The sequence below is a fragment of the Myotis lucifugus genome, unplaced genomic scaffold (assembly GCF_000147115.1).
Source record: "Myotis lucifugus unplaced genomic scaffold, Myoluc2.0 scaffold_35, whole genome shotgun sequence".
Taxonomy (NCBI): Eukaryota; Metazoa; Chordata; class Mammalia; order Chiroptera; family Vespertilionidae; genus Myotis; species Myotis lucifugus.
In genome coordinates this window covers 1392981-1405169 of record NW_005871083.1, presented here as the reverse complement: position 1 = coordinate 1405169, position 12189 = coordinate 1392981, and the positions used below count along the sequence as shown (strand labels likewise).

General features: G+C 52.3%; 1 protein-coding gene across 1 annotated transcript in view; it reads left to right on the top strand.

Moving 5' to 3' along the window:
- CRISPLD2 (cysteine rich secretory protein LCCL domain containing 2) overlaps window positions 1-11963 on the top strand; it is a 65534-nt gene extending 53571 nt beyond the window's left edge. The window contains exons 14-15 of the mRNA XM_006087017.3: window positions 290-423; window positions 9510-11963. Coding sequence (XP_006087079.1) covers window positions 290-423; window positions 9510-9564 — 189 coding nt within the window. The 3' untranslated portion in view covers window positions 9565-11963. The remainder of the gene's footprint in view (window positions 1-289; window positions 424-9509) is intronic.
- The last annotated feature ends 226 nt before the right edge of the window (window positions 11964-12189 follow it).

Below are 12189 nucleotides of genomic sequence, written 5' to 3'. Positions count from 1 at the left end.
TCTCCCTTCACTCTGTGAAGGCAAGATCTTCGTTTTGTTCCCTGTGGAACCCCCTGCATCTAGGACAGTGCACAGCACAGAACATTTTTGTTGAACAAATGAATGAATGAACGAACGAATGAATGATGTCGGGTCTCTCTGGAGAGACCACTGAGGAATCAAGGCAGTGACGGTCCTTTCCTCAAGGTTGGCATGGCCACCAAGCAGGAGGCTGACCCCCAGCAGGAGGCTGACCTTCACCCCGGAGCCTGGCCCTCGACATTGACCACAGCTCTTCCTGTGCTTTCAGACCTCAAGCATCTGTAAGACGGCTGTGCATGCGGGAGTCATCAGGAACGACAGCGGGGGCTACGTGGACGTGATGCCTGTCGATAAAAAGAAGACGTACGTGGGCTCGCTCAGGAACGGGGTCCAGTCTGAAAGGTAGGACTGCGCTCCTCAACTCTCCACACCCAAGGCCACAGGGGTGCCCCTGGGGGGCCCGGCAGAGGGCCCAGGATGGTGTTTGTTAAGATGAAACTCGGGCAGACTTGCATTAGCTCTTACCAGAACACCCTGAGAAGCCTGTACTTTCCTCTTCCTTTCTCTTTTCAAAGCAAGAGCTTGTCTCTTTCTATTACCAATGCACAATTTTTTAGAAAATTTAGAAACATCAGAGGAGTCCATAGGAAAACAGCCATCCATCACCTGTCACCTGGGGGAGTTGCTGTTAGATGTTTGGTGCCTGTGCCTATGGTCCCTTTTCTATGTGTGCATGTGTGCCTGTCTCCCCCTTCCCCCACAAACAGTGGGATCAAATTATAGTTACACTAGAGGCCAGGTGCATGAAATTCATGCACTTGGTGCGGTGGCGGTGGGTGGGGTGGGGGGGAGTCCCTCAGCCCGGCCTACACCCTCTTGCAGTCCGGGACCCCTCAGGGGATGTCTGCCTGCCAGCTTAGGCCCAATCCCTGAGAAGCCAGGCTCGCTGCTCCTTAGCGCTGCATCGGAGGCGGGAGAGGCTCCTGCCACTGTTGCTGTGCTCGCCAGCCATGAGCCTGGCTTCTGGCTGAGCAGCACTCCCCTTGTGGGAGCGCACTGACCACCAGGGGGCAGCTCCTGCGTTGAGCATCTGCCCCCTGGTGGTCAGTGTGTGTCATAGTGACCGGTTGTTCTGGTTGTTCCACCATAACGGTTGCTGGGCTTTTATATATCTAGATAGTGGTTAGATATAGCTCCATAATAATGTACTTACATATTGTTACATAAATGAGAGCGGAGAGTCTGGAGGCTCTGCTTCTTACCAGCTTTGTGACCTTGAACAGCCGCCTGATTTCTTTGAGCCTCAGTTTTCTCACCTGTGATAGGGGGATAACAGTAGTCTCTACCTCTCAGGGTGGAGGGGGGGTTCCCTGAGATGATGCCCAGCTCTTTTTAGAAGCCCACCGGTCGTACTGGGGCAGGACCCGCCGCAGTGACCTCACTTTAATTTAAGTACATCTTTAGCGGCCCCATGTCCAAGTACAGTCCCATTGTGAGGGTGCTGGGGTCAGGGCTTCAGTATGTGAACTGGGGAGGCGGCTCAGTTCAGCCCATAACACAGGGAATGCTGAAGACTTTACACTTGAGGGCCCTCTTTAGAAAAGGTATATAAAGTCAAGAACACAAGATGCGCTAAGGCCCCTTGAACCTGAAGGTCTGTGGCTCCATCCTCCTGTCCCCCCCTCCCCTCCTCCCGGAGCGCGCTCAGCCTCCGGGCGGTGCTGTGTGTGAAGACCTTGCGGAATTCCGTGACGGGAATCGCACACGCTGCTTCCCAGGGGCCCCTGCACAGTCACTGCCCTCAGCCCGGAAGCCACAGCTAACTGCTCATGCAATTTCTCCCTCAGCATTTGCAACCTTTGTTTGGGAAGAGCTTAATGAAGGGAAATTCCATTGATTTAACGGGAGGGAAATGAAGCAGCTGATGAGGTGGAATTTCCTGGCCAGGCCGGGAAGAAATCCCAGCGCACCAATCTACTGAGCTCTTTAAGAGAAGCCGCGTGGTGGGTCGGCCTCTATCCTCTGCCTGTACTATCCTGAGGACATCACAGCAGCTCCCAGGGCTGCAAAAGGGCTTATTGTGTGGCCTCCAAAAGGCGGGTGTCTTGGGAGGCCAGGGGGCCAAGACGGGGTCCCAGAATGGGCTTCTTGTTCACTGTTACGCCCCCTCCCCATGAGGCGTCATTCGTTCTCTCTCCCCAGGGACCCACCTGAATGGCCACTGTTGTTATGAGCATCTGCCAGGCAGCCTTGCCCAGGCCCCGCGTGGCTGAAGCCCGCTGCACTGTTCAGAAGGTGTTAGTGACTTTCAGAAAGTGTTAGTGAGCTTCTATAGCGCCCCCTAGCGGGGACTCTGCTCCCCTCTTCCCTGGACTCCTCCCTGCCCCACACCCCGCATCCTACAGGCTGGAATCTGTGATGGTGTTTGCGCAGGTCACTCCACTCTCTGGGCCTCGGTTTCCTCCCCTGCAAAGGGGGAAATGATAGCTCCCGCCCCCTGCGTGGAGGTGAGGTGGGGAACTCCTCGTGGGCTCCCCAGGCCGGCAGCGTCCCAGTCAACCAGGTGCTGGTTAGAAGAGCAGATCCTCGGGCCGCCTCAGACCTGAGTCAGAAACTCCAGGAGGGGCTCGGCTGGCACACTGGAGGGCGGCGGCCGCTACTATGAGGGGGATGGAAGGGGACCGTGTCCCCGGCACACGTAGCCAACACTGTACATGATTCTGACATTGTGCCATCATTTACTACACATGGTGAGCCAGGACCTGCGCTGGGGTCCATGGCACCGAGATGACAGGGTCCACCCTGCATGTACGGAGGGAAGAGGCTAGGCCAGAGGGCACGTAGGGCCGATGGCGTTTGGGACCTGCTGCGCTGTGTGTCCTTGGGTAGGCAGCCTCCCCCAGCCGCGGTCCCGCCGCATGGAAAGGTTGCTGTGACGATGAATGAGACGGTGTGTGCAAAGCGCTTACTGGTGGCTCATAGTGAGTGTCCGATGAAACTGGTGGCCCTTCTTCCTGTGGCATTCCTTCTAAGGTCTGCTGCGAACCTCCAGATGCTGTGGCTTTTAACATGGTGCCAATCAACTTGATCATAAAAAACAGCCTTTGATAGATTACCTTTCAGGACAAGGAAGAGGCTTGTTAAGGAATGCAATCTTTCCTCTTGCATCCACCCTCCCAACATGCACTCACATCACACGTCTTACGTGGGGTGAGCCCTAGTGTCCAGGCACCAGGACCAGCAGGGAACCCGCCTGCCCTCTGCCCTCGTGGGACTTACAGTCTAGTCGGGGGACAGACGTGGAAATACGGTAGTAGCAGGGCCCTGGGTGGTTCTGCTATAGAAGGAGGTGCAGGGAGCTCAGTGTGTCAAGCAGGACCCCGACTTACTGTCCAGAGGCGCCTGCTCGGTGACGTGGCTGCAGCAGATGCTGCACGTCTCCAGGGTGGCCCTGCCCCATCTCCCCTTGTTCAGATGGGGCCTCAGCAACCCTGCACAGAGCCCAGGGCTGAGGAATTTCCCCAGAGCCTGTTCCCCTTAGGGACTGTGGGGATCAATCTGGGGCAGGGGGTGGCTCTGTCCCCAACGTTGGCTGGGACGCTGGAGTGGTCACAGTCAGTCTCAAGGGAGATGTGGGCCCTGGCCATCGGCAGCCCCTTCCCAGCAAACTGGGTTCTAAGTGTAGGGAATCCTTCAATCACTCAAACCAACAAAACTCCCGAACAGCACTGCCAGCACACGGCCAACAGCTGGTCCTGCTTCAAAGTGGTATCGGTTTACGGGTGGGGAACGTCTGGCCCTCGGCCGTAGAAGGCCCGAGAACTCATTTAGTCTGGCCCTGCCAAGGCATTCGGGGTGAGTTGGTCAAATGTTTGACCAAATATAACAGGCTAATTTTTAAATTGATGATTTTGCATGGCCTGAAAGTGATGTTAGAAATACCCACATGGCCCTTGGCAGGAAAAGGTTCCCCACCCCTGGTTTAGGCAATGACTTTTCTAGAAGAGGATTTCCTGAACGTTTTGAAAGGTGGCCGTGCCGAATTAGGACAGCGTAAGGGGACAGGCACCTTCTCTCACACGTGTGCCCGTGGAGGATCGCGGCGGAAGGAAAGGACGTCAGAGAGCTTTTGATGTTGGGACTGGGCTTTGTGCAAGTATTCTGAGGAAGAAGTGGACGTCTGGGTGAATATTGGTTCAAGACGTTTTCTTAGACCAGGACCATTTTTAAAGGCAGATTTCACAAGGAGATTGGGAAATATGCCGCCAGTGACATGGACAACTCCTCCATCCCTCCCAGGACAGGTCACCCTGCTCCCAGAACTGCCAGCTGTCCTCTCTCTTTAATCCAGTCTGTGTTGTGCAGCGCCAAATGGGGATCTTGGACTCAGCCTTAACTTTGCAGCTCCTTGTGGACCTGCAGGCCCCGCCTCGGAGGGGCTCCCACTGCCATCTGGGTCAGCCAATGCCATCTTCAGGGCTGGCCTGGCCACAGCCCGTCCATTTAGGGTAACGGTTAGAAAGGGGTCCCACATCCTGAGTCCATATCCCAGCTGCACCTGGAGCAGGTGTTTCATTTGGAGCCGATTGTGTCACCTCTCAGAGCCCTGGTTGCCCCCTGAAAGTGGGAAGAACCTTAGAGATCCCGTGGGGTGACTACAAGGAATGGATGACAAGTGAGGTCTTAGCACATGTTGTGTAGTGAGTGTGCCGGGCAGGGCTGCTGGCAGGAGGTGAATGTTAGCGCCTGGGGCAGGGTGATGGCCGTCAGAAGGCTGGGAGTCAGTAACCAGGCAGAGACGGGGACACCGCCTGAGGCTGCAGACCTTTCCCAGAGCACCTTGTCAGGCTGTCAGGTAGGTCAGAGACCCCGCATGAACTGAGTCAGCCAAAGGGACCCCCCCCACCCCTCCGCGAAGCTTCCCAGGCCAACCCGGCTCTTCCAAGTTCTGTGGGGAATTTTCGTATTTGTTTCCCCTCCCTCCTTCCTCCCTTCCTCCCTTCCTTTCCTTCCTTTCTTTTTCCTTTCGCTCTCTTTCCCCTCCTTCCTTCTTTTTAAAATAAGATTAGAGAAACTTCAAAAAATACTGCAACTAATTTTAAGAAATTACTGTCACTGGAACTCCAACACCCAGGAGGAACCACTCCACGTCCTGGTATGTTTCCTCCCATTTTCTTCTGATTACACACAAGCACCTTGTTTTTTAACTTTTTTATAAAATGGGACCGCGCTATCCGTCTCGTCCTGTTAACTCCTCAGTCAGCCACAGGCTGCGAATGTCGTTCCAAGTCAGGCTCGATGTCGCCACACCATCGCCTCCGTGGCTACACACTGTTCCCTTGCGTGGACAGACCATCATTTCTTTACCAGCCAGTGGACATCGTGTTGCTTCCTCTTTTCTTTTGTTAAACAACACGGCGAAGAACACCTTTGCACAAGCCCGTGTACTTCATTGACACTTTCTCTAGGTAACTTCCTTTTGGTAGAATAGCACCGCTGACGTGTGGATCTCTTTATATAAGGCCCAGGTGTCTCTCTCTCCCTGCTGTTTAAACCCTGCCCCCAACGGCTCTCCATTGCAACGGAGAACAAAACCCCCTCCTCTTACCACGCAAGGTGACGCCTGCGGCCAGCCTGCCCACTTCCTCACCCTCTCTTGGCGCATTGCTCCCCCCCAGGACAGCACTTCCCTCACTCGCTTTCTCTCTGCTCCTCGAATGTGCCAAGGTCATCTCACCGTAGGGCCTTTGCTGGTGCTTCATCCAACCCTGGACGCTCCCAGCTCCTATATGTTCCTGCGGCTGGATCCCCCTTGTCACTCGGACCTACACAAAGGCCACCTCCCTGAGGAAGCATTCTTCTACCCCTGAGCCTCCAGCCGCTTTCCTCCTCCCCCATCTGATGTGATCCCGTTGTCCCAGGTTTTATGTTCCTCCCAGGACCCGCCTCTCTCTGAAACTATTGCGTACACACATTTAGCTGCTTATCTCCCACCCCCAGGCTATAAATGACATGAAGGCAAGAGCCCCATTAGTTTTGTTAACCCCATGTCCCCAACACCCAACCCAGTGCCCGGCACGTATCAGTCAACATGGGTCGAATGACAGACAAATTGCTGGGTCAGCAGTTGGTTCAGAACTAATTGAGGGATTTTTAATACCCTTTGTATGAAAATTGCTCGATACCTTTTATGAAAATTGCCAAGAAATGCTTTGTCAATTTACACTCCCTTCACATATGTGTGGGAGTTACAAGCTAATCCAAAAATAGAATCAGAGGTCAAGATTTAGGAAGATAGGTTATCGTATGATTTCTCAAATCACACTCATTTCAAACATACACAACTGTCAGCTTACCTGGAGGGCCACAGTGAATAGTTGAGGTGTGCACAGATGGACCCACTGAAGGTTCTGAGCAACCCAAACGAGGGGGATTCTCTGCCCGTGGCAGCGCGTGGGCCGCACTGGCGTGGTCTCCCTGGCCCTCCAGCAGTCAGCACGGTGTCTGATGTGCTAATGAACACACGCCAGTTCAGTGGGCCTGTGCTTGCCTCTGAGGAGGATGAGTTGCTCAGTGGGGCTGCTTGGTAGATCCAGGCAAGACATCCAGGTACTAGGTACCCATCTGGACACCAGCCTGAATGGCCCCCTGGTCCCTGGATTGTTTGGGGCCCTGGGAGTGGGAGAACCCCCTGCCCCATCAGGAGTCAGAGGAGACCCACGCCCTGGTCATTTTCTCCAGTGTGGCTTGCCCACCACGTGGAAGAGCCAACTGCCTTGTGGCTCTGGGTGGTTCTCCCAGATGATTCATTTGGGCGAAGAATCCGGGGAAATCTTGCAGCCCGGAGGCCTGAGGAGGGCCTGGAATCTGAGCTCTCCAGAAACCAGCAGGGCAGCCGGGGTAACCCAGCCCCTGTGTGGCCACTCTCCCTCTGAGTAGTCTGCTGGACAGCTGGCTCCCAGGCCCCGGGGCCAAGCATCCTGCTCTCTCTGGGCCCTTGGCCTTCCCTCACAGCTCCAGCTCGCCAAGGGCTCCTATCAGATCCACATTTCAAAGTTCAATCCCAGGGTAGCCAAATCCTGGACTTGCCACGGGGAAAGGGGAAAAAAGGAGGAATTCCAGCAGCCTGTTCCCGAGGATCCCTGACCTTGCGAACAGCCTGAGATGGTGGTGGTGGTGGTGGGGGGGGGGCAGCTCTCTAGTCCAGCAGTTTCCAATCTGGAGGGGGGACTCTGAGGAAATCATGCTTGGATCATGGCTGGGCTTTCATCCTACACTCAAACGCATGCATAATGAGCAAGATGCAAATTAAAACTATTTGGATGCCGTGGCCTAGTTTAGATCGGCTGAGAACACAAAGCTAGATGATTTGCTTGGTGGATGGGAGCTGTCAGTTGGTAGAATCTTTATGGAGGGCAATTTGGCAAGCCTCCCAAATTACAAATGCCCACATCCTTTGATCCAACAATTTCACCTCCAGGAGCTTGTCCACAGGCACCTCCTACATACGTGAAAAGCCACGGACAAGGCTGTTCTCCTTAGCACTGTTTGCAAAAACAAGAGATTAGAAATAACTAAATACCTATTTAAAGGCACTGTTACCTTAGTATAATACTTTAATAGAACAGAAGACTATGCAGTTGAATAAAAAGCCTGAGAAGCTCTCTATGTGCAGACAGCCACCAGTAATGGCTGAAAGACAGACAGTAACAAATGCTGGTGCGGCTGTGAAGACACTGGAACCCCCCAGGGACTGCTGGTGGGAATGTACAATGGTGCAGCCGCTATGGAAAACAGCTGGGCAGTTTTTTAAGAAATTGAACAGGCCATTTAACATACAACCCAGCAACTCTGCACCCAGATATCCACCCAAAAGAACTGAAACAAAATGCCCACATAGACACTTGTACACAAATGTTCATAGCAGCATTATTATTTTTTTTAATCTTGATTGTTGAAATATTACATACCAGGTATGTCCCCTTTTCCCCCCAGGGGCCCTCTCTAGCCCCCCCTCGTCCCCCCACCCCAGGCCTTCACCACCCTTTAGTCTGGGTCCATGGGTTATGCATATATGTATGTATACACGGTCTTTGGTTGATTATCTCCCACCCACCCAACCTCCTCCACCTTCCCTCTGAGATTTCGTACTCTGTTCCACGTTTCCATGTCTCTGGATCCACTCCATTAATCAGTTTATTTTGTTAATTAGATTCCACATGAGTGAGATCATGTGATACTTGTCTTTCTCTGACTGACTTATTTCACTTACATAGCAGCATTATTTATAATAGCCAAAGGTGGAATCTAAATGTCTATCAACTGAAGAATGGATAAAGAAAAGTGGTATATCCATATAATGGAATATTATTTGGCAATAAAAAGGAATGAAGTACCAACTCTGCTACAACATTGATGAACCTCAAAAACGTTATGCTAGGTGAAATAAGCCAGCCACAACAGGCCACATGGTGTAGGATTCCATTTCCATGAAATGGTCAGAATAGGCAAATCTGTAGAGAGAGAAGTTCCCAGGTCCTGAGAGGAGGGAAATCTATAATAAAAAAAGCCGTAATATGCTAATTAGACCGGACAGCTGAACGACCTTCCGGATGTCCTTCCTGACGAAGCAGTGGCAGCGGGGGCCAAGGCAGAGGCAGTTAGGGGCAATCAGGCAGGCAGGCAGGCAGGCAGGCAGGATGGTTAGGGGCAATCAGGCAGGCAGGCAGGTGAGCAGTTAGGAGCCAGCGGTCCTGGATTGCGAGAGGGATGTCCGACTGCCAGTTTAAACCGGCAGTCGGACATCCCCCGAGGGGTCCCAGCTGGGCTGAGGGGACCCCCCCCACCCCGTGCACGAATTTCTAGTTGATTATAAATGGTCATGAAAGATCTTTTGCGGGGGGGTTGGGGGGGGGGCGGTGGTGGTGGTGGTGATTGTAATGATTTAAAATAAGCTTTGAGATGATTGCATAATCTCCTTGCCTGAAAAATGGGATACATAATGGCACCTACCAGGGGAGGAAGGTAAAAAGGCGCATACAAAGTGCTTTGCACAGAGCTCGCACACAATCTGAGTGCATTTGGCGTGCCCATTTTAATGACAGCAGCACATGCATTATTGTTATAATGCCAACCGGTTAATCTGTCAGCCAGATGGCCACTATTTGGGCTGACAGGTGTTAGTAAAAACCAGGCAGGAGTTTTGGAGGGGGAATTCAATTCAGACAGACTGGGGCCAGTAAGTCCCAGAGTTAAAAGAAAATAACTTAACAACCCTGACCTAGATTCAGACCCAGGCAAGGAGAATGGAATTTGCCAGCTGTTCCTGGCCGGGGCGGACTCCGTTTCCAGCAGCTGTGGGGAGGTGTCCCTTCTCCCCGGTCCTTCCCCCACGGGGACACGCGGGACACCCAGCTCTTCCTTCCCCGCTCAAGTCGCTGTGGAAATCCACCCTTCCCCAGATAACACGCCCTCCCCTTCTTTTGCAGCTTGGAGGCGGCTCGGGACGGAAAGGCCTTCCGGATCTTTGCTGTCAGGCCGTGAACTTGCAGTGCTGGGGAGAAGGGGGTCTTCCAGAGGGCTTCTGGGTTTTGCTTCTTGTTTTTATTTTATCATTTGGGGGTGGGCTGGGGATATGGAGTGGCAGGAAACTTCCCTTGAGTGGTGTTCAATGTCGCGTCCTTCGTGCCTTCATTTCATCTCTGTGCCGTGGAGAAACAGCATCCTCTGGGGCCCGGCCGGCAACTGGCGACTGGTCCTGCCGAGGCCTGGCGGCCTCCATCTGCTGCCCCCTCTGCACAGACAGTCACTCAAGATGCTCCTCCTCATGCAGCCTCATGGGGAGCGAGGATTCCAGACCCGCGGAGAGAGCACCAGACTTGGGGATCCCAGGCTGAGGCCTTCAGGGGTGCAGGAGGAGGCAGGCTGAGCACACGCAAGGGGAGTTTCAGGAATGGGGTAGAAGGTAGTTATTTAAAAAAAAAAGTAAAACACAGTCCGTTCAGATCAATGGAGAAAAATGAGTTTAATGTTTGCTGGTCAGACAAATGGGCCAGAACAGGGGGCTGGGGAAGCGAGACTCGGGCTCTGCCCTGGCAACTGTCCTGGCTGGCGTCCTGCCGCGAGCAGGCTGATTCTATAAACAGCAGTGCTGGTTTATTTAGAGTTCAGTAGTAACTCCAGAGATTTATCTTGTCTTTGTCCTTCCCTTCGTCCATGTGGCCGTCTGCTGTCGTGACGTTTGGTCTCGTTGAGGACTAATGAACCAGGACCCTTTCTTTACCCCCTACCCATTGTGGCTCACACACCAGCCCAGACTAGTTTATGTGTCATAGTTCACACCGGGGTATTTGCTTTGCAAGCGATTCTGTCTGAAGCCCACTTTTAAAACAAAAACACTCCTAGTCTCTGTTGGTTTCACCGAGATATCGAAGAACAGCCAAAGAAGAGGGGTTTGGTTGCTGCTTTTAAAAAGTGACAATTAAACGTGCAGATTCAACTTCTGTCAGATGACCTATTTTTTAGCAGTGGGAGGAATGGGTTCCTTAATACCTTCTTCGCCGAGGTTAGCAGCTCTGGGAAGAGGAACAGCCTGTGGTTATGAAATGGTCCTGCGGCATAATAACCACAAGAGAGAGTAACACTCTAGAAGGATTCCTCTTCCTGTTTTTGTGGAACAACTCTTGCCAAATGTTCCTGAGACTCCGAGGAGTGTGGTGCTCTCTGGCTTCCTTCACTTTATAAAAGTTCTTCATAAGCCCAGACCAAAACCCACAGTGAAATAAAATACCCTTTTGTAAATAGTGTTTCTTTACAGAAGGTAAAATTCCACCCTCGAGCATCAGGCTGGCCAGTAGATCACTTTTGTGAGCACCAGTTTTCAAATTTGATTTCACTCCCCATCAAAATATCTCAAAGGCAAAGGAATCACCAGGAAAAAAACAAAAACAAAACACAACTGGTGCGCTGAGTGCATTCTTAATTAATGCAAAAACTGAAGGGGAACAGCTTCTCCCCTCCCCGATCCAGGGAGTTTGTATAAGCAATGAAGCTCTTCGCTGCACGGAGCTGAAATCTGTGGGGCCATGCTTTTGCCGTGTGCATTGTGGGTTTGTAGTCATTCATAGGTTCTGACTATTCAACCCCATGTGCCAGAGTGAAAGAATTGGGTCAGCCTGTCAGATATTGTGTCCGGTTCCCTGCAAAGACCCGAGTCCTCGGAAACTTTGGGTAGTACCAGCTCTGCTGCTGGACTCCTGCGCGTCCGTCACCAGCCTTTGGTGGCTGTGGCTGTGCTCTGTCCAGCCTGCAAGGCTGGGCTTTCAGAATTAGTGACAGCCCAGGGGGCTTTCCGTGGCTTCCGAAGCCTCGTGCCCGAGGCAGAACCTGAGGTTCCAGAGTAAGCAGACCCATCACTTTAGATTACGCTCCCAGGTCCCTGAGTGCCTCCCTGAGTGGGCCCATCAGTCGAGCGGCCTGCCCAGAGCCAGACCTTGTGTCTTTTTCATCCTCACGAACATTTCAAAACTGGAACCGTTTTTCTTCTGAAAATGAAAACCAAGACCACAAATCATAAGCCCTTGTCATCAGGGACCACCTCTAACTATGTGTTTCGAGGTGGTGCCTGCTTACACCCATTGCGCCATCAGCACTTAACCCATGAGAAGATGGAGAATCAGGCCAACAGGGTTTCTGGGTCTCCTGCCCCCGACATGAAAAGTTTCGGTTTCCTCCGGATTTCTGTGCCCTGTGTTCTGAGATTTCATATCGTCTGTAGGCTCACTCGGCCCGCAGCTTACATGTGTGCTTTTTTTCTATGAAAAATGATGTATTTTACTACTTCCTATGTACAAACGTTTACTGTAAAAAAAAATTTTTGTGTGCTTTGCATGAACAGGGACCACATTGCTATTGTTTCAATAAAACTGGTTTGATTTCTAAAACATTTCGGTGACGTCTCTTTTATGGAGAAATCGGAACAGTTTGTGAAATACAACTGTGGAAACCTCCTCACAGGCTGTTACCTATTTTGCTTACGCGGCTTCTACCAGGAAGGAGCGTGGTGGGATGCTAATTTCTGCGGTATTTCCAGAGGCTCTCGGAGACCCCCACCTGATAAGCAGGAAAAGGTGTCATTTAAAGTGTGTGAATCACAGGGGGTGGGGGACT